The sequence below is a fragment of the Varroa jacobsoni genome, unplaced genomic scaffold, assembly GCF_002532875.2.
Source record: "Varroa jacobsoni isolate VJ856 unplaced genomic scaffold, vjacob_1.0 scaffold_1407, whole genome shotgun sequence".
Taxonomy (NCBI): Eukaryota; Metazoa; Arthropoda; class Arachnida; order Mesostigmata; family Varroidae; genus Varroa; species Varroa jacobsoni.
In genome coordinates this window covers 107,798-131,765 of record NW_019214309.1, presented here as the reverse complement: position 1 = coordinate 131,765, position 23,968 = coordinate 107,798, and the positions used below count along the sequence as shown (strand labels likewise).

Genomic DNA, 23,968 nt, shown 5'->3' with positions numbered 1-23,968 from the left:
CCAAAAAACTTGAAACGTGGACTGCTTCAATCTACGTATTTACCAAATATAACCTTGAACTTTTCGTTTCTCTCAAAGCTTCGAAATGAATGTGGCGATGTGCCGACGAGCAGAGTTGAGGGTCCATTAATTTCAAAAACGTTTTCAATGGTTGGAAAAATATTGGGCACATGCATAAAATCCGTCGTGAAAAACTTCGAACGAAATAACTGGAACTTGGCGCTTGAGGTATGTACAGTTGGTACAGGGCCAAATCGTATATGCTTTCTTTATTCAGACCCGTTCGGATGGAAACATTTTATGCAGTTTGATTACTGTACAGCGTACGCAAATTTAACATAATTTTTTGTCAATAAAAAGGTATCAAAATAATTTTATGTAGGAAACGTAGCACTTTACCAGGTTGTTCGGATTTGTTTAGCACTAGCATTGACTCTGTGTCAGGTGGACTTGTATTATCGTATTTAGTTTCGTCATCGATTGCTTGTCCGAATTTAGAGGTTATGAGAAATGAAGTTATCTCTCGAATCTGTTTTCCTCGATGCAGGCGGCTATTGAAGCGAACAAACAAAACGTGCATTATCGTCGACTGGCTATATCATGTACTACCGGTATACTGCCGGGATAAATGTGCATACAGCTCTTCACAAATTCGAAATATGTGATAGCATTAGTGGTGTCTTTTTCAGGTGATATCTCGTAACAGATTTCCTAATATTCACAGCACAGCAACTATGAGCATCACCTTCCGTTTGCATCTTTTCCGCACTTCTGATTTCGTCCGATCTTTTTCTAAGGGGCGGAACATGCGTCATCTGCGTTAACGGTAAGCTACAGACGGATTTTTTTACTAGTGATAGATGCGCAAATTCCCTCTAGAGTACTTTGCAAGTGTCTCGATCTCTTTTGGATCTAATTTGTGAGAAGTATGTTTTCCTTGCATTTTCATGATATTTGCTTCGAAAAGCCTTATACGGAGTCCACAAGGAGCGCCACCTCATTGTTTGTTTTGCTGATAAAATACTGTAATCATCACAGTTCTTTTTCCGTTCTTGATCCTGAGATGTAGTTACCTCTCCACTTGATTTCAATCTCGTAATTGAACTTGTTAAAAAAAGCAAGAGTAACAAGTTATCGTTTCGTTAAAGGGCTTCCTGTTAATCTTCGATAGATTTCCTCAGCGCACATAACTTTGAGAAGAAAAAACTAAACCGCTGATAGTTAGTTTTCACTGGTAAACGATATACTTGTTTCTAGATCCGTTATTTTTCTAGTATATTTTCTGGTGGAAGTCAGTCAAATCATAGTCGTAGAAAGCAATTGGGTCGTGATTTACGAAGTATTTACAATTTTGAAATGATTTCGGACACACTAAAGTTATCGTGCGAATGGATACATAGAGCTATAAACAAAATTAGAATAGTATTTTACAATGATACATGAATATTGGTCAACTTTGTCGCTTAACCTACATGGAAAGCCTTACCACCAGGAGTTTGATCGTACGTGACAACCTAGACAGCTGTAGGCCATGCTCTTTAAATTAATTTGCTAAATATGATTTGAAAAAGCTTGACTTATAAAATTTATAACTCAGTGGGAAAATACATAATTGTCGATCGTTTTGTGGTGGCATCAAAATGTATCGGAAGAATATTAAAAGTAAATTAGTTAATTCAGCATTTGCACTTACGAACCAACCCTAATTCGCTATAGCTACCATGTGTAATTGTTCGTCCATCTCAAACAGAAACAATAGTAGGTATGTAACAGTGTACTAAGGTAACCGCCATTTTATTTGAAGTTAACTTCAGGTCGTATGCTTATTGGTTATCAGCAGTACGTCTAGCTCATTATGTCTGTGTTGACAAGACGGACGTAATAACATTTTGCACACTCTATCTAAATAAGCCAGTACGTAATGACATTCTCGTGGGCTCATAAATGTTAGAACACCACACAAGAGACCTGTTGAAATCGATTCAGGTTACTTATCTTCTAAGGAAATTCAAAGTTTTTAAGTATAATTCAGGTACTACGCCGATAGAATAATAAGATATATCTGTGCAATACTAATAAGAAATTTTAACTTAAATATTTCTAACAGTGCAAAATACAGAAAAAGCATAATTTAATACACGCAGCTAGAACGAACCATTATTTATTTCATATTTACAAAGGAAATAATTAATATATAAAACAGGCGGTCGTGTGGTTCTATCACTGGGGCGCTGTCTTTTCTCTTGACGAGATGATTCAGTTCAGTAAATTTTTTTTCACTTTTTTGTTAAACAGAGAACAGTGACTATTACATGACAGTTTTTTTTTTTTTTTTTTTTTTTTTTTATAACTGTACTCTTGCAGACAATTCGGAAAAGATGAAAAATATATTTTTGAAGTAATTACGATGCTAGATTTCCTCAAATTTCGATCTCATATAGAAACTGAGGCACTTAGTTCTACAATACTGTATCTGAGATACCGAAAATTCGCTGAATATATTATATAGTGAAGGTTATGCACACCGTAATTATTTATAACTGGTTGTTTGAACGGTTCAGTATCATCCATGCATGATTTAACGTAGTTTTAGGTTCGTAGAATGCTATGTCCACTTTCGCGCATTTGCCCTCCCAAGTAACAAAGAGGCAGCTGTAGGCCGTTACTTGAAATGTCATTTGAGGTCATCGATGAATAGAAATGTCCCAGAGAAGGTAGCTTAATGGATTTCGTGCCGTGCAGTGCGGTAGAGCCCAAGAACGTGATTAAGATCGGTGGCAGCTTTGAGCCGATGTAGTTTCTACAAGTTTGCAGGAAATGGGTCTTCCCATGTGACCTCGATGCCCTAGGCTGCCGCTGAACTATTTTGAGAAAGTATAGTCGGATAGAGAGCGGTGGGGACTGAGAAGAGAGAATCTTGATGGTACAAACATCACTACGATTGTCTCGTTGCGACTGTCTGTGGCGAGCGACGAAAAACTTCTGCCGTGGAGAAAAAGAACTAGCCCGGCGTAGGGAAAATTGTTTACATAGCGGCCACGTAATGGAAAAGTCATCCTGGAAAGCAGTCCACTTTTCTCTCCTAAGCTCCATCGCTTCCATGCCTGTCAGACTTAGCAGTTAAGCCGAGTTTTACTGATACAAGACCCGCAAGCGTTAACTAGGCTATATTACCTCAATAAAATTCTTTCGATTGCTTTCAAAAATAACTATGTTGCCAGCGTACAGGATTAGGAGAAAAATTACGTCGGTTAACGTTCAGTAACATACAAGCAATGTTCATTAAGAGGTGCAAGGAAATAATTAAGCGATTTTTTTTAATACGTTACATTAACTTTTAACATATAATACCTTTTAATACATTAACTATTACATTACACTAGAAATGCCATGTAACTATATTCTCAACTCAATTACTCGACAAAAAAGATCATACTGCAAGTGAAAAATGGTATACAACCGTTACTACCATTTCGCCAATCTTAATCAGACAAGAGCCAGATATGATGTTCTAAATATACACCCACATATATATATACTTTCCGATATAGAGCGCTTAAGATGCATTCATGTTATGCTCTATATTTTTGCCAGAGTAGGTCAGTTAACTTGGAGACAAATTGTCTTAGATTATCTTTGATACTAGTCTTTTGGGTATGACAACTTCTTCCACAATTCAGCGTGTCCATACTGCACTGCTAAAAAGACTGTTTGCTTGTTGTGATACAATTAGATTATATATCCAAGCAAAACCTTCTAAATTGCATATGTAAAGTGCCTTCTGAAACCATTTGGCCACGTTGGCGTTTCCGATAATTTGTCTGAGTGATAAAACAGGAAGTAATCAGTAAAAGCATATTCTATAAAGAAATGAACCGACAGAAACATGTACTTTACGTATACAACACGAAATATTTTTGTGTTTATGGATCGAGATGTCGATCCTGACATTTACTTAGAATCGTTGTGATGCAACCGCAAAGGTATGGCACAAAACGTGTAAACTTGCCGTTTGCCATGTTTTTTTCTACCCAGTATCGCAGATAACCAGAGTCGCTAGAGACCAAACAAAACGAATGTTAATGGCAACTAATACTGCGGCTATGTGACGAAGGTAGGTCAATGCGGAAAATCTAGGGTGAGTCTTGCCGGCAGGTTGGCTACGCGCTCCGCGAATTAGGACCACGAAAGCTACAAACGATCTCGATCGTTTCGATCTTTATTATTGCAAAACATGGAGTGCTAATCAAAATTACAGAAATCGAACAGTAGGAGTTTTAGAGATCACTGAATGGCTAGTGAGGAGTCGACGTACATAATTCATAAACATGAACGTTATTCTACCGAACAGGCTTTGCACGGTGTATTAAATTTTTGATAGACGACAAAAACAGAAAGAAACTGCTAGAGTTTTCTGTTCTACTTAGCAATGAAGTTAGATCCCGTGGCAGATAGTGATACGTTCCAAAAGAGAACTCAACTTGTTCTATTAAGAATTGAGAACTAGAGTCACTTTTTGGGTTTTTCGTATGTAGCCGAAAGTTAATGCGAGGCAGCGGGTTACGATCGCTTGTTCTTCTGCGAATACCTTAGGCAACGGCTGAAAGAGCTGTAAACCGATAACTGTTAACAATTTCAAAATTCTTGGAGCTTTTTCTTTTCAGTCTTACATTGTAGAAACATCGAAATGGTCTACGTGTTCAATCATTTGTTAAGGTTTTGTGTCGAATCGTTCAATGACTAACTGCGTTAACGAAGATCTTCGCCCCACATTTGGCGCAATATATTATTTTCATCACACGGCTACAATGCAATATAAATTTCCCCAGGTATTGTTAGCCTTTTTAGTTTTTCGCGCTGCGATTTCCATTATGGACCAAAAGTATGGCGATAAGCTCGCATATATGTTTACGCTGCGTTCCTGACTTAATACCATGGTGGCTCTTGAAGGCTGAAATTGTGTGTGAAATAGTTGTACATTTGTCTGTCGACAAATACTTAGAAATGCAATGTTTTTGTATTTTCACGTACATATTATTGTCAGTTTAATTTTTTTTTTTTGCGTAAAATAGTTGCTTATTCCGAAAAAGTCCTTTGTATCATAATCAATTGCTTTCCTGTTTTTGGCATTTAGACGAATTTGTTTGAAATACCCAGGCAGTAAAATGCTTCTGCGGGCTACTCTATACGTTGACGATGATTCTGTTTTAACAATGGTTGACGCGACGCGACGATGTCAAGAGGCGAATTACAATGGTGTCATGCCTCGAAGCAGAAACAGCTGTGAAATAATAGCGTGATAGTTCTTTCGATTTTTGATGTGCTTCATCCTCCATGTAGATGGATCTATGCACCTGTATCCGCTCCGCTGCTCCTTGTATGTCGTTTATTGTAAGTGTTTCCGTATGTGTCTGTATGTGTGCGCGGTCGCGTGTCCGCATCAGGACCACCTCGTTTTCTATTCATGATGACGATGTCCGTTGTTAAGCAGACGACTGATGCTACCGGCGACGCTCTGCAGCGGCAGCAGCATTAGCAGGACAACGTACTGGACCGAAGGGAAGCGGGCTAACGGGGGAGAATAGTAGCAATAGTAGAGAGGGAAAGGATTCTTTGTCGCTTTGTAGATCGCTTTTCGTCTTTATTATCGTGGCGTTTCAGCCGCCATGCTAGTCCAAAGTTGTCCTATCTTATTATTAGGCTGGCGTTTCGTCTGTTGACGAGACTGTCTATATTTAAACCGGTAACCCTTTCTAAACGATCGCGTTTCTACTTTAGCTTCTGAAATCATATTCACATGTTCGTTGCTGTTATAAGAGATTTTCATGTTCCTTCTATTATGACGCTCATGTTATAAGTACCCCCCCCCCCCCCACACACACACACACAGTATAGTTATACTAGTATTTTTCAGCGTTTGCCATCACGAGTTTCACACCGTCGGAAAAAAAAGAAAAAGAATTATATTAATATCAAAAACCGTATCAACGATCACTTGACAACCACCTAAATGACGAAGCTTTCAAAAATGTTTTCCTTCAATAGACAAGGGCTGATTTTACGATTTATGGTTTCAGTTGGATGTACTCGTCAATAAATTCAACGTTGCCTTTCGGGAACGGTTGTGATATCTGTGAAGTAACGAATGACCTAAAGTATCGAATACTGCAGTAAGTGTCAGCGAGTAATATAAAAGACAACAGGTTACTTCATCGTGAACCTCTTACCCTAAGTAGATCATTAAACAGAAACCAACTTTAATAACAATATATAGGTTTTTTTTTTAATTCTTCCGATATATCTGTGCTTTCATATACGGATTAATCGAATCGTCAATTCCACCACGATTGTAAAAAGCAAATCATTTTCGGATAGCAGATCGTAAAAGAAAACTTATTATCTTGGCTCATCGTTTTGCTGGTGGTTGCTAAAATACTCGATTTCACTAATGATACATTTAAATTAAATTGCCTAGGAAATAGTAAGTGAACGTAGGCTTGATATCGAAAAAATTTTCGTCGACATTTAATGTGACTGTCATAGAGCGTCAACTAAAATGTACATTTGAAATGCTCGATTTTAACATTCATTGGAGAAGAATCAAATTAGAAATAACGTCATTTTTTCTATCGAAGACTTATTTCTACAAATCTCAAGCGTATTTATTTGTAATAAGAGTATTTGTCAACGACGTATTGTCACAATGATTAAGTGCCTTCCATGGTAAGCTTTGGCTAAATCAGTACGACTACATTTATCAGGTGTCATATGCCCGCTTCATTCGTGTTATGACACAAGAATTTACTTTTCATATACAAAAAAAAAAAAAAAATAACTCTTACCTTATTTAAACATTTGGTTCGTTTTGTCAAAGAACTTATTTCTAACTCATGTAACGCTGCAACGCGTAACGTTTTGTAGGCTAACACCGAGTATCATCAAACGTAGTATTTTTCTGTCGTTCAGGTCCCGGGTGATCGCGCTTGCGGTAATTGTTGTTGCAGCGGCGCTATAATGACGATGTTGAGAGGGTTAAGATCACGAAAATCTGGGATGGTTCAGAGGCCGAACCGAAAGCCTTCATATACTGAACAGATGCAAATGGCTCCACTTAAGTATTAAATCTGTAGACGTAGAGTCATAGAAAATCCGCGGAAACAACAAAAGTGTGAATGTTGCAAAATCGATCTTGTGTATCCCGGTTCGGCTAAAAATCAGCCAGCGAATATTATGAAACGCCAACTTTCACTTCGACGTTGACAGAAACCTCACCAAATGACAAATGTTGACGAAGGCAACGCTAGAGCATCTGGATAGACACAACGCTACTACTACAGATAGTTCAGTAAGGTTAAATATAAAACGTTACTCCTATAATGACCACGCCCATAGTTGTACCGTCGGCACCCTTTGTCTGATTCGTGTTAATTTAAAATATGTCATTCCCTGATGCTCTTATAATACTTTTTGATAGGGATGGGATAAGTGAGGCATAAATAACCGATTATGGGTGGCTACGAAAGAGAAAGCACCCTTTGGTTTATCATCCTATCGAATCTAACCGAAGATTCAACGAGCTAGTGCTCCATCCATCTTTAAAACGACAAAGGGAGCAGTTTAGTTAGCTCCTAGGTTCTGAGAGTTAAAATGAAAAAGACACACATAAAATTAACGTCAAGGTAAATGATAGTAATATTATAAATCCATATTAGCCTTATTAAATCATAAGCGAAGTATCTATACTTCGTTTGGGTCGTTTAATACATGTAAGTTTACCTAATCTAACATTACTTTTATTCGAATCCTTCCTGATAAGATATAAGATGGTTCTGCTTCTAAGTGTACTGTTGGGTAACGCAGTCTTAGAACGCTTGTGTATTTTTTTAGGATGACGAACAAATTCAGTGATCCCCTACAGTCTATACTACATAGCATCGTTAAAAAACACCAGCTCAAAAGGAATAGGTCGCTACTGATCCTGATGTACCGTGTCGGCGCCGAAAGCTTCCATAATACTTTCAGCACTTTTAGGCCTCGCACTAGCAAAACATTGCGAAGTCTAAACTTTGCTCCTTTTCCCAAACAACCAAAGACAAATGCTCTATAACAAATTCAGAGTTTCAAACGTTGTATTTACGGCTCTTAGTCTTTTTTCATAATAGAGAAATATACTTGTGGATATCTTACAGCCGGTAACTACATCTAAGTAGTTAAGTTTACGCGCGACAGGACATTTTCAGAATGTACATATATAATTTTAACTACGTAACGCGCCACAGGTCCTTTTTTATATATTTTGAATAGTTTCGAACTACAAACCCAGCAATGCTGCTTGACAGTTTGTAATCTGCCTATCTTTGTAATAGATTTTGTAGATATTTCGAGATTATGTTCAGTACTGTCATTAAACGGCGTACACATGAGGTGCGTGTACGTCTTGTTTCGAGCCTAGCTTGCCTCATGTGCCCTGAAGTTTATTAGGCGAGTATTTTGGCAGTCCAAGTAATAATAATGTTAACATTATGTCAGAGTCTCCGGACAGCTCTTTATGCAAACGTCTTATTTAGCCTTTGAATTTCGATCACTTCTAGCGGTTTTATCTTCTCTCTGGTGCGGAGAAGGAGTCTGATATATTAGCAGATGATTGGAGTTTACGAAACATAGAATGTATTTCAAATATCGGTCGAAGAAATAGGCTAATTCTATCTACGTCGCATCTAAATGCTACCCTACGAGCGAAACGACCGTTCAGTGGCATAATAGCATCAGTGTTTCGTTACATACGCTCGGCAAACATAAAAAGAGAGAGACAAAGGAATTCCAAGACTTGCTGATTTTTTTAATTTCAACGCATCCAAAAAGAAGATCAACTGTAATTGGTATTAATCCAACTATTAACTGGATCACATGGAGATTTAAGTTGAACTCCAACAATATTGTGACTTATAGATCTTGCACCGAGTTTAATTCAGTCACAGTCACATAATTTATTATTTATAATTATGAGGCCGTTTGTGAGAGCGTGTAGCCATACACTTTTAAAGTGACTGAGGTATCATATCAGTGGCCCAATATTGCGTATATACGCTTCGATTTCCTGTCGTAGTCGCAAACGATCGCTGTCACCGTAGAAGGATCGCTCAGCTTTGAGTCATCAATATAAAATGTTAAACCTTGGCTCAAAACTGTTTAAATCGAGAATAAAAACATAAGAACCGAGGGAAGAACTTTTAGCCACACTTAAAAAGCACATCTATCTAAAATTTAACGAGTCACTAACAAACGTTGATTCGTCATATACTTCTGATTCAGTTTATAAAGCAGTCATTAACTCCCAGTTTAACGAGTCTCATAATATGTGATTAACGCGGTAAGAAGCGTCGTAACAGTCAAAGTTAGATTTCTCGTAATTACTTTGAAATAACGCCAAGTCTTCGGTTATTGTAACACGCTGCTTTGCAAACACCTATTAGTTGATACCAAAGCGTGGTCCCAACGCGAAGAAAGTTAAAATGTGGTCGGCTATTTCTTCAACTAAACAAACTGTAAGCTCTGAGCTACTAAACGATGCCTGTTACAGTCACTTATTATCATCAAAAATCAATATACTGTTATAACAGCTACGTTGTTCGTAAAGAGAGACGGACTGTATCTCACTAAAGAATCCTCAACGTATGCAATTCAGCACTGATGCTGAAAAACAATGAAACGACGTACCCGCCTGGCAGAATCTGTCAGAACAGAAAATAACCGTAGGAAGTCTTCGGCTTGTATAAAAACTATGCATTATATAATCCCATAACAAAGCCGTTTCTCTTGGGTAATTTACTATCGTTACGTTTGTTGTACAATCCATATATATATATATATATATATATATACGCACAAAGTCCACGATCATACGGGAATTACGTTGTTGTGTAATCGCTTCCATTTGTCGAATATGACCAAGTGCGCGATTCGGACTGTACAGTACGTCAAAGTATTAACGCAATTGAGATCTGCTCTGTGCTGGTTATTGTTACTACACTATAGTCGCACTATTTATCAACTTATTTGTCAAAACCGCGGAGTCATCGCGCTAATTTAATATGTTTCTAATGTATCGTCAGTAAATATAGCTCAACATTATGTAATTCAATATTATATAGGTTATTGCGCGCTTACATTAAGCAACCCAAGTGTCACCCAATGGGGTTCTTTGTAAATACGCGAATTTGATCTGTCTTCCACGGAATTAAGCGGCCAATTGGAAACGAGCTAGCCACGGAGACATGTATACTATAGAGTTTACCGTTCACTTCTAAACTGTATGTTGAGCTCACGTCAGTTCCATTTTGAACTTCGATTCACTCCCTACTGCGGCTATATTCATAGATGACAAAAAGATTTGTCATATTGCATATATATATAGTTCAGTCGACAGAAAGCGCTGAATCTACGTATCATACGTTTTACCATATATAGGGTGAGCGTTTTATAATTACAGGGTCGAGACGTTACCCCCGCGCATATGAAAGAGGACGTCATTGCCTCGTTTGGACCCGATGATACGATTTGTGGCGGGGTACGTGCGACTAATGGCAAGAAGTACACACTGAGCCTTAGAGAAGCTTGTCGGCGGCCCAAAAGCTATCATCAACCTTACTTTTGGTGCTCCCACCATCGTGGCAGGAAACTTCGTCTAACGCTCGCATTTCCACACGTTTGCCAGTTCCGCAAAATAGGCTCCTGGAGCATTATTGCTAAGTGGTCAATGTCAAGACAATACCAGTTTTTGTCGGCCCAACAGGAAACTCTGCCACATACAATGAACGCGAGGTGGGATTCAATCAAATACATGGGTAGGAATTACGCTCTTTCTGAAAAAGGACAGCTCCATATGCGCATTTCGAATGCGCACGTCGAATTAGATCCCAAGGTTCCCTTGTGGCCATCATTCGCTAGTAAATATAAGTCTTTCCCGCGTAAACAGGACACGAAGAAACTCGCGTAATAGGCTCGTGAGATTCTCTCAGTGCCAAACATGACCGATGTTGGAGTCTACACACAACATCTTGTCGGCTGTTGGCAATAATACATCGAACACTCAGTTGGAGTGTTCTCATCTAATGACACCCCTGCGTCTCAGGGAGCGTAGGATGAACAAACACCTGTTGAACGAAACGTACGACGTCAGGAGCAACCGTTTACCTCTAACGAAGGCAGCTGGAGCGAACAGAATTCTGAATCTAAGGCCGCCATAGAACTAGTGCGACGCTAGACCACTTCCTCTTCAACAGTGCGGTACAACGTTGCTCGTTACCCCCAAAAGTAAAGGCGAGCCGAGCCAACCGACGTCGTGGAATTAGATCGCTAAGAAAAGGGTCTGCTATAAATTTCTCTTGTATCTGTTAATGAGCACAGCTAAACACATTGTTAGAGTGTTAGTGCAATACCCGAAAAAAAAAAACGAAATCAGAAGGAATTGTTCGATCGCTGTGACATGCAAGATGCTAGTGACCGACATCAAGCGAGCTCTAAGTACACCTCGGCAATATACCTATACAATGTCTGTGCACTTCGCAGCTTTCGAGTATGCGCCAAAGAATTTAACTAACACTCGAGCCAACGTTGGCATTCCCTTCAACGTACTTAATACTGGCGATACTCCACAAAAACAAATTGACAATCGACAATGGGTGTCGGAGCTGCTAGTGTTCTTTCAGACTGCAGGTGTTGCTCAGAATTCTAGCTAAAGCCTTCTTCTTTCCTCAATCCGGTAAATGTGATCTGCCCGACAAAATAGGTGAATCTGTGAAATGACGTAAATTAGCCTTTATGCTAATGGCTCTGTTTTTTATGGAACTAGTCGTTTTCATGTGTAGCAGGTCTACGCCAAGTTACATTCTGCCATCTTAAGTTGAGTTTGACCATCAAGCTAACGAAAACCGAGATAATGAAATCCAGGAGAGGTAATGAGGTGTGGCTTGTAGTACACGATATCTTTGTAGAGGACTATTGACATGTCACCTGCCTTAACTTGACTGCTGCTTTTTTATAGCGGCAATAGTTTCTTTCAGCATATCACAGAAAAATATTTTGATAGCTTATCTACGATATTTACCCTCCAGCAACTGCCCTGTCAACCGGTTTGTGAAATTTCGAATTAAAGTTGTACCCGTTTCCACATACGCTATAAGAATAATTCGGAAAAATATCACTATGGAGAGTCTCGAGCAACTGAACCAGAAAAAGGCTTTATTTTTCGATAATCTTACGATCACACTTGACTATTCGCAACAGGCTTGTCTATTTACTGGAGACGACGCTACTATTTGCGTAAAGCCTAAAAAGGACTTGACCAGTCTAACAAACATGTACTGATACGTTATCTAATTCACAACTTCCACTCTCGTCTATATAGAGTACACGAGTTTCATGAATAATTTAGGGAAGTTTGCGATTTGCTCATATATATGGTATGGCTCTTGATGCTCACAAGTGAGCAGCCTAGCTTGGTAAAAAAGATCGGAGTCTCACTCAATCATTGGCAGGTCCTTAATAATTTTATTTGGAATTATGAATTTTAGGTCGATTACTTTAGAAACTATCTTATGTTTTTTAGCTTTAGATCGACTCGTGAAGCTGTCATATATATGGTATAATGTAATATGTCAGGTTCCTTGTGCGAAATATATGTAATTCAAGTAATTAAATGCTAGCTCTTGTAAAGGTGAATAAATGAGCAGTTGCATCATATATATATATATATATATATATATGCTTATTTGAAGAGGGCGTTGTCTTCGAAATTTAAGGAGTGGTCAACTATTATTTATTTTCGCGCTTGACGAACTTGCACAGACTAAAAATCCTTTTTTCTCTACAATCATCGGTCTATATTATTGCCAGTTTTCACGCGGCATTTGAAAGCCACTAGAAAGACATTTTTGAGACGAACCAAGGATCTTCGATGGGGGTCAAATTTAGAGAGGTTGAAAACTTATCAAAACGACTCAAAAAGCTAATTTTAATATTCCTAGGTTTTCGATACAGAAATTAACCGCCTTTTTGGAAAGGAGGATATTAACTGCCCAAATCGACCTCAACGATAGGTCTTTGAAATTTTTCGGCGTTTTTGAGCCTTTGCATGTTTAGGACCTTTGATTTGCTATGAACCCAAATTCAAATTTAGTAGAAATGTTTTGTATGCGGAGCATTGAGTATTTTCGTATGAGTGAACTTTGACGACTTTACTCACACGAAAAACAACTATTCTGAAAAATTACTGAGTTACTGTCTGGAACCTGCAAATCTGTGACATATTTCATTTTAGAGCAATATAATTTCCGTAATGCTAACTTTTCTAACTTTCGTCACAATAGAAAAATAGAATTTGAATAATGAAATTTATTACAATACCTGTTTTTTACTGCTGTCCGTTCTGTGTAGTGGACGTTATGCCAATCAAGGAAATGAAGACGCGAATATTTAAAAATATACCAGGGCCTTGGAGGACCTAAACAAACCCCGAAATTTGACTGTGCCTTCAAGTATGATTATCGGTTGACTTAGCGTGGCCCATTACTTATCCCTATGGAACCGGGACAAAATCATCACAATGCGTGGGATGTTCGGGTCTTTGAATCGCATCTATAGAAAGTGCTCGTTATATTTTATATATGGATATAGATTTTGCCATTTCTGGCTATTATATTGATACAATGCCAATTATTTAAACGGCGACAATTAGAATCGAGAAAAAAATTGAACCTAATTGTTTCTTGCTTTCTCTTCCTACCCGGTTAGGATGGTGGACACGTTTAATGGAGATGTGTGATATGCACTACTTCTTATACGAAAAAAACCCTGTCCGCGAAAGCCATCCAATAACAAATAATTAAAATGCGTATTTTCTGTTTTTAGAACAGTGCAAGCATCAACTACTATAGACTACGATTCAAGATCAATAGCCAAGTGTCTGACGACGATACGATTTGCTAAATCTATACGACATTGTAACGTTTCAGCAACAAATCGTTCGCCATCTAAACTTGATTTTTCGCGCCATTTTATCTACTGTGTTTGCTATCTTCCAAGAATAGGCAAATTTATTTCGCAGTTTTCTATTATTTTTCGACTCGGTTCATGAGTTGAGGTGACTCAATTACACTCCTGAATGTAAAGCTACAGGGGTATACCTACATGAATTAAACTAATCGAATCCGCGAAGATTCCCAGTGATTGAATCTGCGTTCACATGACTCAGGTCCCTGGAGAGGCACACGCTTTTTCACACCTCTAATTAGCTTAAAAAATGGCCTGCCAGTTATTTGTTTGTACTTGGAATGCTGGGTATAACTGAGACATTAGGTATTACTTTGGACAATAAAACGATGCAGGATTAGTGTTCATTACATATAGGTACTGTGGTAGGATAACAAACCAGACAATGATTAAGACATTAAATACAAACGTGGCTGATGTATTTAGATATGTAATAAAGCAAGTTGAATCGAAAAGAGTATTACATTCAATTGTTCCTCTATTTGTAGCCAGGCACTAAGAAGTATATTTTTTTGTCTTAAGGTTTCGTAACTATATATATATATATATAGCCAAAAAATTGCGCCCCCGTTAGGGTAGAAAATTCTACTTGCCTAATGCAAAAACTATGCTGATAGCCGAGTGGCCTTGATCTTCGTCTACCGACAATTCTTTCAATACAACAGACCCAGACTTTCGATTGCCAACGGCTCGTTCGAGTTTATCGCTGATAGCCTACAACAATGAAGAAATTTCCCATTAAACTTCGATGAAACGCTTATGCTACTAAAATATTTAGACTACAAATTCATTTATTGCAGATAGTTTAAAGTTAAGAAGAATCTCTCAGAATTAACTTAAATTTGCACTGTCTAAACTAACATCCGTTTGACTCATAGAGTAAGAAAGCACTTCGCAGATGGAATCAGCGACCTTTTTTCAACTGAGTTTTACTCTGCGTCCTACCGAACAGCGAGCTTAAAAAAACTATGCGTCAAATGTTCCAGATAGAATAGCTAGCGTGTTCACCGGATCTTGTATACATTCACTATCAGTGGGGAATTCTGGCTTAATAATATTGTAAAACCTTTAGTCAGAGCTTTAAAAATTCTGATGTACATTCTAATACAATTGCCAATTTAAAAAAAATAATATAAAAATACACATATCGTCGAGTTTTTTAATATTGTTGGGATCACTAACAAATAAAAAGCAGACTTGTGAATCAGGTAAAGGTACTTAAAAGAATTCTAGACGCAGCCATAAATCAACTTCTAAGAAGAACGTAAATACCAGAGCTAAAGACAAATTAGGTAATTAGTTCTTGTACTTATTTTTGAAACTCTACTTCACATATATCGCTTTCTGCCCTATCTGTGTACTGTAACACTGTGTTGCTCTGCCAGTGCAATTTCCATTCAAAAGAAAGAAGGGGAAAGAAAAAAATATTTGTTAGGTAGCTTCGACACCTTTAATAGTTCTATACATTTTTTAGAGACCAAGATGCAGTCTGGAACATTTGCCTTGTGTAGGTAACAACGTTACAGCGAAAAAAATGCGTGTGGTAGGACTGAAAAAACCCGATTCGTTGAGATTGCTTCTATTCAATGCAACGGCGCGGGATTTTTTTGAACTTAATATATTAGGTTCAACAACATGACTGCCCCCAAATAGCGACTATTGGAATCGCCAATATATCTTCTACGCTATAAATCATAGAGATGCGTATTTATAGTTACTCAAGAAAGTATTTTCTGTTAAAGCCATGTTCAGAAGATACAATAAAAACCGCATACAAACATATACATCGTGAGCTGTCCCCCGTCGCCATTCCTTTGTGCATCTGTGTGTTTCAGTATGAAGTGACAGCGATTACGTTTTGGATATATGATTGTGTGTATGATAGCCTCCTACACTTTTCCTTTATGAGCCATAGAAAACGTCATTCCATTTTATGCATATGCCGCTAAGTCAATGACTAAAAATACTATACATAATTATATAATATATATGCATGTGTATTTAAAAAAAAATAGATATTTGCTTACGTCAAGATAATGTTATGCATGTCACATTATGGAAATGTTGTTAATAGATTGCGTCTATTCTAAGTTAAACATCTTTTAGACTCAGGCTTGATTTTTCAAATCTGTTCAGCTCATATACAGTAGCGAGCATGCAAGCTGGTAGAAGCAATGCCACCTATCGTCGAGGTGGTGCGATACTTTTTTCTTGTTAGCGATAGCACTGAAAATACCTATGAATAAAGACACAATTGGCACGCCCTCTAAGCTTCTACTTAAGCTAAAATTACAGCGGCCACCGAAGATTCTACCGAGTTTGAACGTAAGAGAAGGACGCTTTCTGAGTTAATCTGCTTTAATTATATTTTTTTCTGCCTCTATTTTAAGTAATATGTATAATATTACTTAGAAAACCAAGAATGAAAATAAACGCACGGAATGTTTATTTTAGAGCTGCAAACTCTCGCCAATTTTTCATGTCGTCAACGTTCCGAACACCCGGTATACCTTTATGGATTGCATAATCGGTGTATATATACTATGGATACGTATGATTAAATATCTATAGCAGGGTACGTAGAATATAATTTACGATTGCTCCGAAATCGACAATGAGAATTATCTTATTATTTAAATTAAACTGGTACGAACGAAACCTAAGGATGTTTACTTTTGATCTTTAGCTGTGAAGTTCGCAGTTCACGGTGTCTTTAGTAAATGGAATACAGTGTGTTATCATGAGGTGCACATCCCAGTGGATTGCAAACGTCAATCCACTATTCCAGATCCATAATTCCAGAATCAAAAAGAATTATTAGAAATCTTTTTTGAAGAAAACATGTCTTGCGCCGGTTATCCGGTTCTAATCCGCAATTTCAATTAAGCAGACACCAAATTGCGCTTTAAAAATGACACATTTGGCAATCTATAAAGTATTTAATAATAACAAGTTATATATTGTATATAATAATAACCTACAAGTTATGCTTTTCAAAAAGTTGATATTCATTATATTATGCATTAGTATGAAAAATAATATTCATGTCTCGGTATAATGAATATCAACTTTATATATATATATATATATATATATGGTAGATGTGTGGAGAAATAGACTCTAGATGTTCCTTACTGAAGGCCTGGCGTCTGATACAATTTTACGTAAAATTTGAAACATTTATTTCAGATGGATGACAAAAGGGATTAGTGTTATGATTATTACGACCGTATCACGGTTTCCACATAAAAAAAAAACATATTTTCCTGTGCGAATTGATTTTACTTTTTCTATTCACGACTCCTGTGTAACGTATAATTCTTCCTTTGGACAACTTGAAAAAATTTTAGTGGATTTAATCGATTCTATTGACCCAAATCTATAATAATTGGCACGACTTTACTTCGGTTTGTCCGTGTGAAACCGCCTAGAACCGAGCACAGTAGTAGACAAAAATCACAAACATCATTACTGCACTAGGCCGACTTCGAATAAATGATTGAAGTGCAAATAATGAATGGCCTTCACCAGAGTTCCCCTAAGTTTCGAATATACTTAGTTTTTAATGGACTGGGTCAGTTGTCGTAACTGGAATACTTTTGTTTATATTCAAATCCGGCTGCTGTCATTTTCAAGATGGCGCCTTACATGGGTTCGTTCTGAACGTATTCTTCAGTGAGATTCGGCTGTCTAGTCTTGTAGATAAAAATGCCCTCCTAATAACAACTAATACTTTAGATCGGTGGGCCGATTTGTACTGTCGCCTCCATAAATTAACGTAGGTGAAGGTTCTGTTTTTAACAGTAACTGTATTGTTCCAAGTAATCGGAAAAGTGTTGTCAGTGTTTCCGGTAACAGTGCTCCACCCTCTCGTCCCATAGAGGTGTGCTTGCGCTTTTTTCTCAAAACAGTCGGTTCTTGGTTGAGGACGTGGAATACTCTCTATATATAGATTCTACAGAGTGAGTTTTTTTCTACTATTTAAAGTCTATATTTCGTAATACGTGTTGAATTATTCGACATGATTTGGGGATCATTGCAAAATCATTGTTGACAAATTCAAGTTTATTTAAAACAACAAATTATAGAGCAGGTAGCTCTCTCTGTATCAGCATTAATATAACTAGTAACCATACGTTATGCTCGTACAGTTTGTTATAGGCATAGTTGTGCTCATATAATGTCTATGATAAGTTCGTTCGAACACTTTACAAAGAAGTAGGACGAAGCATTCATGCCTAACTGGACAACATATTTTTATCTTGATACATTCTGTATGTAATGGTTTCAATCCAACTTCTAAAATTTAGTCTTTAATAGGTAGTTCTACCTGATTGAAGACTTTTTGTTCGATTGAAGAAGTATTTAAAAAAATCTTATTTGAGTCTTAAATTATACAAAGGCAGTGATTTGTCTTAGGAGAAATCGGCGAAAGATATACATATATATTTCACTATTCTTACCTCTAGACAAAAAGGGTACTCCATACCCGAAATGGAAAATATTGGTTAAAAAAAAATCTTAATTAGACCTAAAGCCCTATTCCTTTACGATCTCGATGATATAACTTTAATGACGTTGTCTGGGCTCTAAAGGCCAACGAGTATTGATATGTTCCTTAATGACCAGAATGTTAAATCGAGAGCATAACGTGCACTCGCGCGGACACCGCTGAACTGGAGAATAAGTGACGTAAGGTTGATTTAATTTCACGTTCTCTATACTGTGTTATTAAGATTACGTTGACGATGTTAACTTCTGCATTATTATTATTATTAGTCTTTTTTGTCCTTATTGTTGAAGTTTAATTTATTCGAAGTTACTATAACTCAAAGCAAAAAATATAATCACTTAAAAATATAATGATAGTAGTAATGGTAATAAGGGTACCATTACTTTAGATTAGTGGATTTACACGGAGGTAGACTAGGTTAAACCGTGTTGTGGGGATTGCTCGGTGTTCCGATTATGCTGTGGCCGCAGTTCTACATTGCCGTGGGAGTTATCGATCAGTCGCCGCCATGGCCCCTTTTAGTTGTCCTAGCGACCCTGTCGACCTTATTTACTTCTTATGCATTTTGTCGTATTCCGTGAGTGATGATGATGTCACACATCTGCCTCGCATTTTTTCAAAGACCTTAGGTGATCCTGACATTTATTTATTATTCATCAATGTTTTATAGCAGTTTGTCTCATCCTATATTTGTATGGGCTAGTTAGATAGTAGCAAGCGCCAAGAGGTACTCTACAGGGATTTTGTGTATGAATTTTAGTTGAGTGATACATTGGCTTTGTTCGACGACTTGGCAAATAAATTCCGTGTCTCAACTTCGAGCACGATTTGTAAATTCACTTTACACATTCACTATATGTAAATAAGTAACCGAGATAGTGCATCAAACATATCAGAATGAAATATAAATACAGTCCTCGGGCCGATAATGACCTTTCGTGTACTTTAGCGCTAAATTCAACTCCGCTTGATAAAGTTGAAGCACTGTCATCCTTGTGTTTGGCTTAAGATAAATGTGTGTATGTACTGGGTTACATGACTTACGACTAATTATCATCATTGACTATTCTAGTGTTAAATGACGCTAACCCTGTTAACTCGATTGCAGCAGAGCTATGACTTGTTGTCAGCTATTGTGTGCACTTCCGGCCGCAGCGGCTGTAGTGTTGATAAGCGGGTTGTTTGATGTTGTCGGAGGCCACTTACACATTAGTGTACCGCAGGAATACCTCGATGATCCTACAAAGGACATTTCACATTTGGATGATGACACCAAACTTCGTATCATGCATGCAAGGTAAATGGAGAATTGTTAGGTTTCGAAATTAACAGATGTAACGCATACTTTGTTTGTCTTTACATCCGATACTTGACTCATTAGGTATTACTTCAGATTACTGGCTCCCGGCACAAAAGGAAGTATATTTACGCCCAGAGTTAAACGTAGACCACGTATTTTCAGGCAAACACTGCGTTACCACGGAGACAATACATACTACATAAAAAATATTCAAAGCATACAAATTTAATCCCCGTACAAAATAAAATCAACTGTACCAAGGGAATTTGGCGAGTATTCCAGCTTTCCAGTATAGACGTTTCCCTTTTTTCAGTTCTCATACCTGTCTATATACTCTTGCAGTTATTCGATAATTAAGAACTGCCACTCTTAAATTAACTACCTAAACACAATAATACCTCCGTATTTTTATTTGATTGCTTCTTCTTCTGTTACTTGTAAACTCAAGTCTTTTGTCCGCGCATTTGTACAATTAAACCCATTCTAAAGAGTAAATCTATATAAACGGTGGCTTAACGATTCACGATAATGTAAAATCTCTGACCTGATGAGCTGCACTCTAACTAACTGCTTAATATTAACCTTAGGGTAGTAATTTTTTAATAATAATAATCGTTTCACGGTTACAATGTTATTATTTCCAAGCATACAATACCTCAACTTTAATTAGTTTAAAGTAAATATGGTGCAAAGATTTTTGAAAATTACTCTTTAAGGATGAAACTTTTAAAAAATCGTAAAAATGAAAAACCTCCGTTGGCATTGGAGCTATGGACGAGTAGTGGCAAACGGCTATGAGCACATTTCCAAAAACTGCGAGGTTCTTTGCCCAGTTTTTCCTTCAAACTAATTTGACCGTTTCCAGCTTAGCTTTCTTTTACAAATAGACAATGCGATAAGTTAAATAAAAAGTTAAATATAAGGATAAAAAAAGTTCCAAAAAATACAAAGATGAAAAAGAAAAAAAACAACAGTTAAATACAATGCAAGAAGTTAAATACAAGGGGAAGAGACTGGTTGAACCGGTAAACAATGTGAAATTTGTTAATTAAAAAAAACAGACTATCCATTGTAGAAGTGAATAAGAACGTTATATTTGTTTATGTATGTAACATTACAGACTGCCTCATAATTGTTTTTGTTAAGCGGTTTGAGAATAGGCTAAAATGCTGTGGTAAAACGGAGGTTTGCAGCTTGAGGATAAACCTTGTGCTGTAATACCCTAATTAGTTCATCTTCCTACTTACTCGATATTTCGCTGATTCCAGGTCAATGGAAGAATGCTTAAAATTCTGCGGCCATTTTATTACCATCGGAATTTATTGGTTTTGTTAAGATGTATAGCAAGATAGTTTCATATGCCAGTAGCAGGCGAAAATTACGCCGAGTTTTCTGTTATTATTGATTATTTTTCAGGTATCATGAAAAACATAAGGGTCATGATGAGATGCACTTCTGGATGGGGGTCACTTTAATTGTCGCGGTAATTGTCACTCAAATTTTAATTGTCTTCTGGAAGGAATGGCATTACAGTTCCTACAGACAGTTCACAATGTGGGGTGAGTAAAACTCACTGCTTTCATTCCATCCTACTGAATGTTTATTCATAATGAATAATTATGTCCGTTTTGGATGTTGGCATATCGTATCATAGTGCAATTTCGTAGCAAACTGATGAATTAGAAATTCACATAAGAGCATGCTAGTAGTCGGATATAAACTGATCTGTTAAGTTCTATCAAGTAGTTCCATTAGATTAAGAACCGTGCTGTTATGGCACACAACTCGTGCTTGATTTTTTTTTTTGTATTCTACATCGTGAACACCTATATTTGATCAAATCTATTGGAACATATTTTCACTTAGCAGACACACAGATACTAGCATCGGCATATGGTACATCTACTTTTTATCAAGTTATTTCGAATTTTAAATCTGATATACTACAACCTTGTTTTTAATATGCTCTTAGAAGCGAATTTCGCGTCAGATTTTGAAAAGAAGATACTATATTCATTGGTCCATGTGCTTAATTAAAAAAAATATAACAGTCTACTAAAATTATTTATCTAAAAGAAATCATTTGATGCTCTGTGGTAAAAGCCTATATATTTATATATAGAGACCCCACTGTTTCTGCTTCTGCAAAGATTCTCATATCTTAAAATCTAAGCAAAACACACGTGTAATAGAGCGCAAAAAATGTGATTTTAGCAAAATCCTTATTACTTTTTTTCACAGGTCTTTGGGGTATTCCGTGCATCGTTTCGATTCACTCGGGCTATTGGCGTTTCGTATTCGTCTGGACAATTTTTTCGGCAATCACTGGTTTGATAATGCGCATGGCCTTCCGAAAGCCCATCGCTCGTACCACCCCTCGCTGGGTTTATAAGTGGTTCTACGCGGTTCATCTACAAAGTGTTGGGCTCGGTGTCCTGGGGTAAATACCTCTGCTTTCAATCGATTTCCTTGCACTTCAAGATTCCGTGTACTCTGAAATGTTTATTTAAGAGACATTTATGTATATTTCATTTAAAGGTAGCTCCTTCGGTATGACGTTTCAGGTATATGGTCCTTTTGTCGGCATTACTAGGCTTCTCGCCGCTGTTTTTGATGTCATTGGAAACGGCTTTTGGCACAGGTTTCTTGATATTCTTCTATGGGACTTATTACGGTGTGCTCGGTCGTGATATCGCCGAAGTTGTCACTAACAAGATGGCAGCTACGATAGGATATTACACTGACAGTGGAGTACCATATCGAACACTTGATGCCGATATGTGTGCCGTCTGCGCACAGAAAATACTTGTAACAAAGAATGAGGACGCCGTTGTGGAAGAGCGATACACATTACCTTGTTCACATTCCTTTCACGAATTTTGCATTCGAGGGTGGTGTGTCGTCGGCAAAAAACAAACCTGTCCTTATTGCAATGAAAAGGTTGATCTTCAACGGTTGTTTAAAAATCCCTGGGAAAAGCCGCATGTCATCTATGGACATTTTTTAGACTTTATTCGATATCTGCTCGTGTGGCAGCCGATCATTTTAGGGGCAAGTCAGGGTTTTAACTGGTATATGGGATTTGAATAGAATGGAATAACAAGCAATAAAAACAAGCAACTAAATCATTGTGGGCCTTAGGTATCCGTACAAGTTGTCTCGACTGGGATAGTCATCATAAATAGCGGACCCTGTAAATGGCATAGGATGCGAGTTTACTGTAAATATATCGGATATTGTTGTCGCTAAGAAAAGCAGCATTGTTGAATGCATGAAAGCAGCTATGCTATAGTATGGAAATATATATATATATATATATATATATTAGTCATTATAATGTGAAAGTAAATAAGAATGGTTGATGTGAATCTTTAAAAAACTAATTCCGCAAAATTTCGCCAGCCTTGTTAGATACTGTTTAAGGCGGGCGCATTCATGTGTGGCCATCTATCCGACCTAGAACTTGTTACTTGGTCGTGAGGGAAACCAGCACAGGTATTCCTATGTTGTATATTCAAAATATCAGGGGAGACGACGGGTCACTCATAGAGACTTAAAGTGAGCCACTAAACAACGACAAGAGGAAATTCAAGAATTCTATAAAAAGAAGAAAACAACCGATACCTAAAATATGATAAAATGGTACTCCTTTGCAGAATAATTACGCTCCTATATAGTTTACCGTTGTAACACGGTTTATGATTAAATAGTGAAGAAGATTATAGCACCAATATTAACTATTTGGTGGCTAATAGAAGCAATTCTATAGACAAGGGTCTACAATACACTGACTCAAAACAAAGCCAAGAGCACAAACAAACCTAATGCAGGCGTTACAAATACGTAGAAAGAATACGCCCGCCTTAATTTGCCTTGTAAGTATAGGTTAGTTAGACAATGTCTTGCCGAGTGAGCGCTCCATCCACGACATATAGGGCGCGAAGTGACATACCTGAGCGAATGTAATGTTATGCTGACAGAAGGTGAGGAAGAGATTAGTATTAGTATTTAACGTATATTTTTGTTCTGTAAATAAATAAATAGAATAGAAATGTTGGGTACACTTTGTTGAAACTACTGTGTGCGGCATGAAACAGGATGAAAAT

The 23,968-nt window shown here is 37.3% G+C and overlaps 1 protein-coding gene and 1 long non-coding RNA gene across 6 annotated transcripts; one reads left to right on the top strand and one right to left on the bottom strand.

Moving 5' to 3' along the window:
• Positions 1–84: 84 nt before the first annotated feature.
• Positions 85–23,914, top strand: LOC111269716 (E3 ubiquitin ligase RNF121). Of its 5 annotated transcripts, XM_086972209.1 has the most exons (6): positions 85–228; positions 690–826; positions 19,671–19,859; positions 21,279–21,421; positions 22,104–22,302; positions 22,427–23,914. In XM_086972209.1, exons 3-6 carry the CDS (start codon positions 19,678–19,680, stop codon positions 22,950–22,952), a joined length of 1,050 nt encoding a protein of 349 aa, XP_086828335.1. In that variant the 5' UTR covers positions 85–228; positions 690–826; positions 19,671–19,677; the 3' UTR covers positions 22,953–23,914. The 5 variants fall into 5 exon arrangements, with proteins under 5 accessions (XP_086828335.1, XP_086828334.1, XP_086828336.1 ...); XM_086972208.1 differs by lacking the exon at positions 85–228 and having other exon boundaries at positions 542–826; XM_086972210.1 differs by lacking the exon at positions 85–228 and having other exon boundaries at positions 543–826; positions 19,674–19,859.
• Positions 2,146–19,844, bottom strand: LOC147752211 (uncharacterized). Its single transcript, XR_015314677.1, has 2 exons — positions 19,769–19,844; positions 2,146–3,112 (listed from the first exon to the last, which is right to left on the bottom strand). It is a non-coding gene; the product is annotated as an uncharacterized LOC147752211 (long non-coding RNA).
• Positions 23,915–23,968: the final 54 nt, after the last annotated feature.

Bases quoted from the DNA above. Each gene is read 5' to 3' on its own strand.
- LOC111269716 (XM_086972209.1), top strand. From the start codon at position 19,678: ATGACTTGTTGTCAGCTATTGTGTGCACTTCCGGCCGCAGCGGCTGTA. The intron at 19,860-21,278 runs GTAAATGGAGAA...ATTATTTTTCAG, and splicing joins CTTCGTATCATGCATGCAAG to GTATCATGAAAAACATAAGG. The intron at 21,422-22,103 runs GTGAGTAAAACT...TTTTTTTCACAG, and splicing joins CAGACAGTTCACAATGTGGG to GTCTTTGGGGTATTCCGTGC.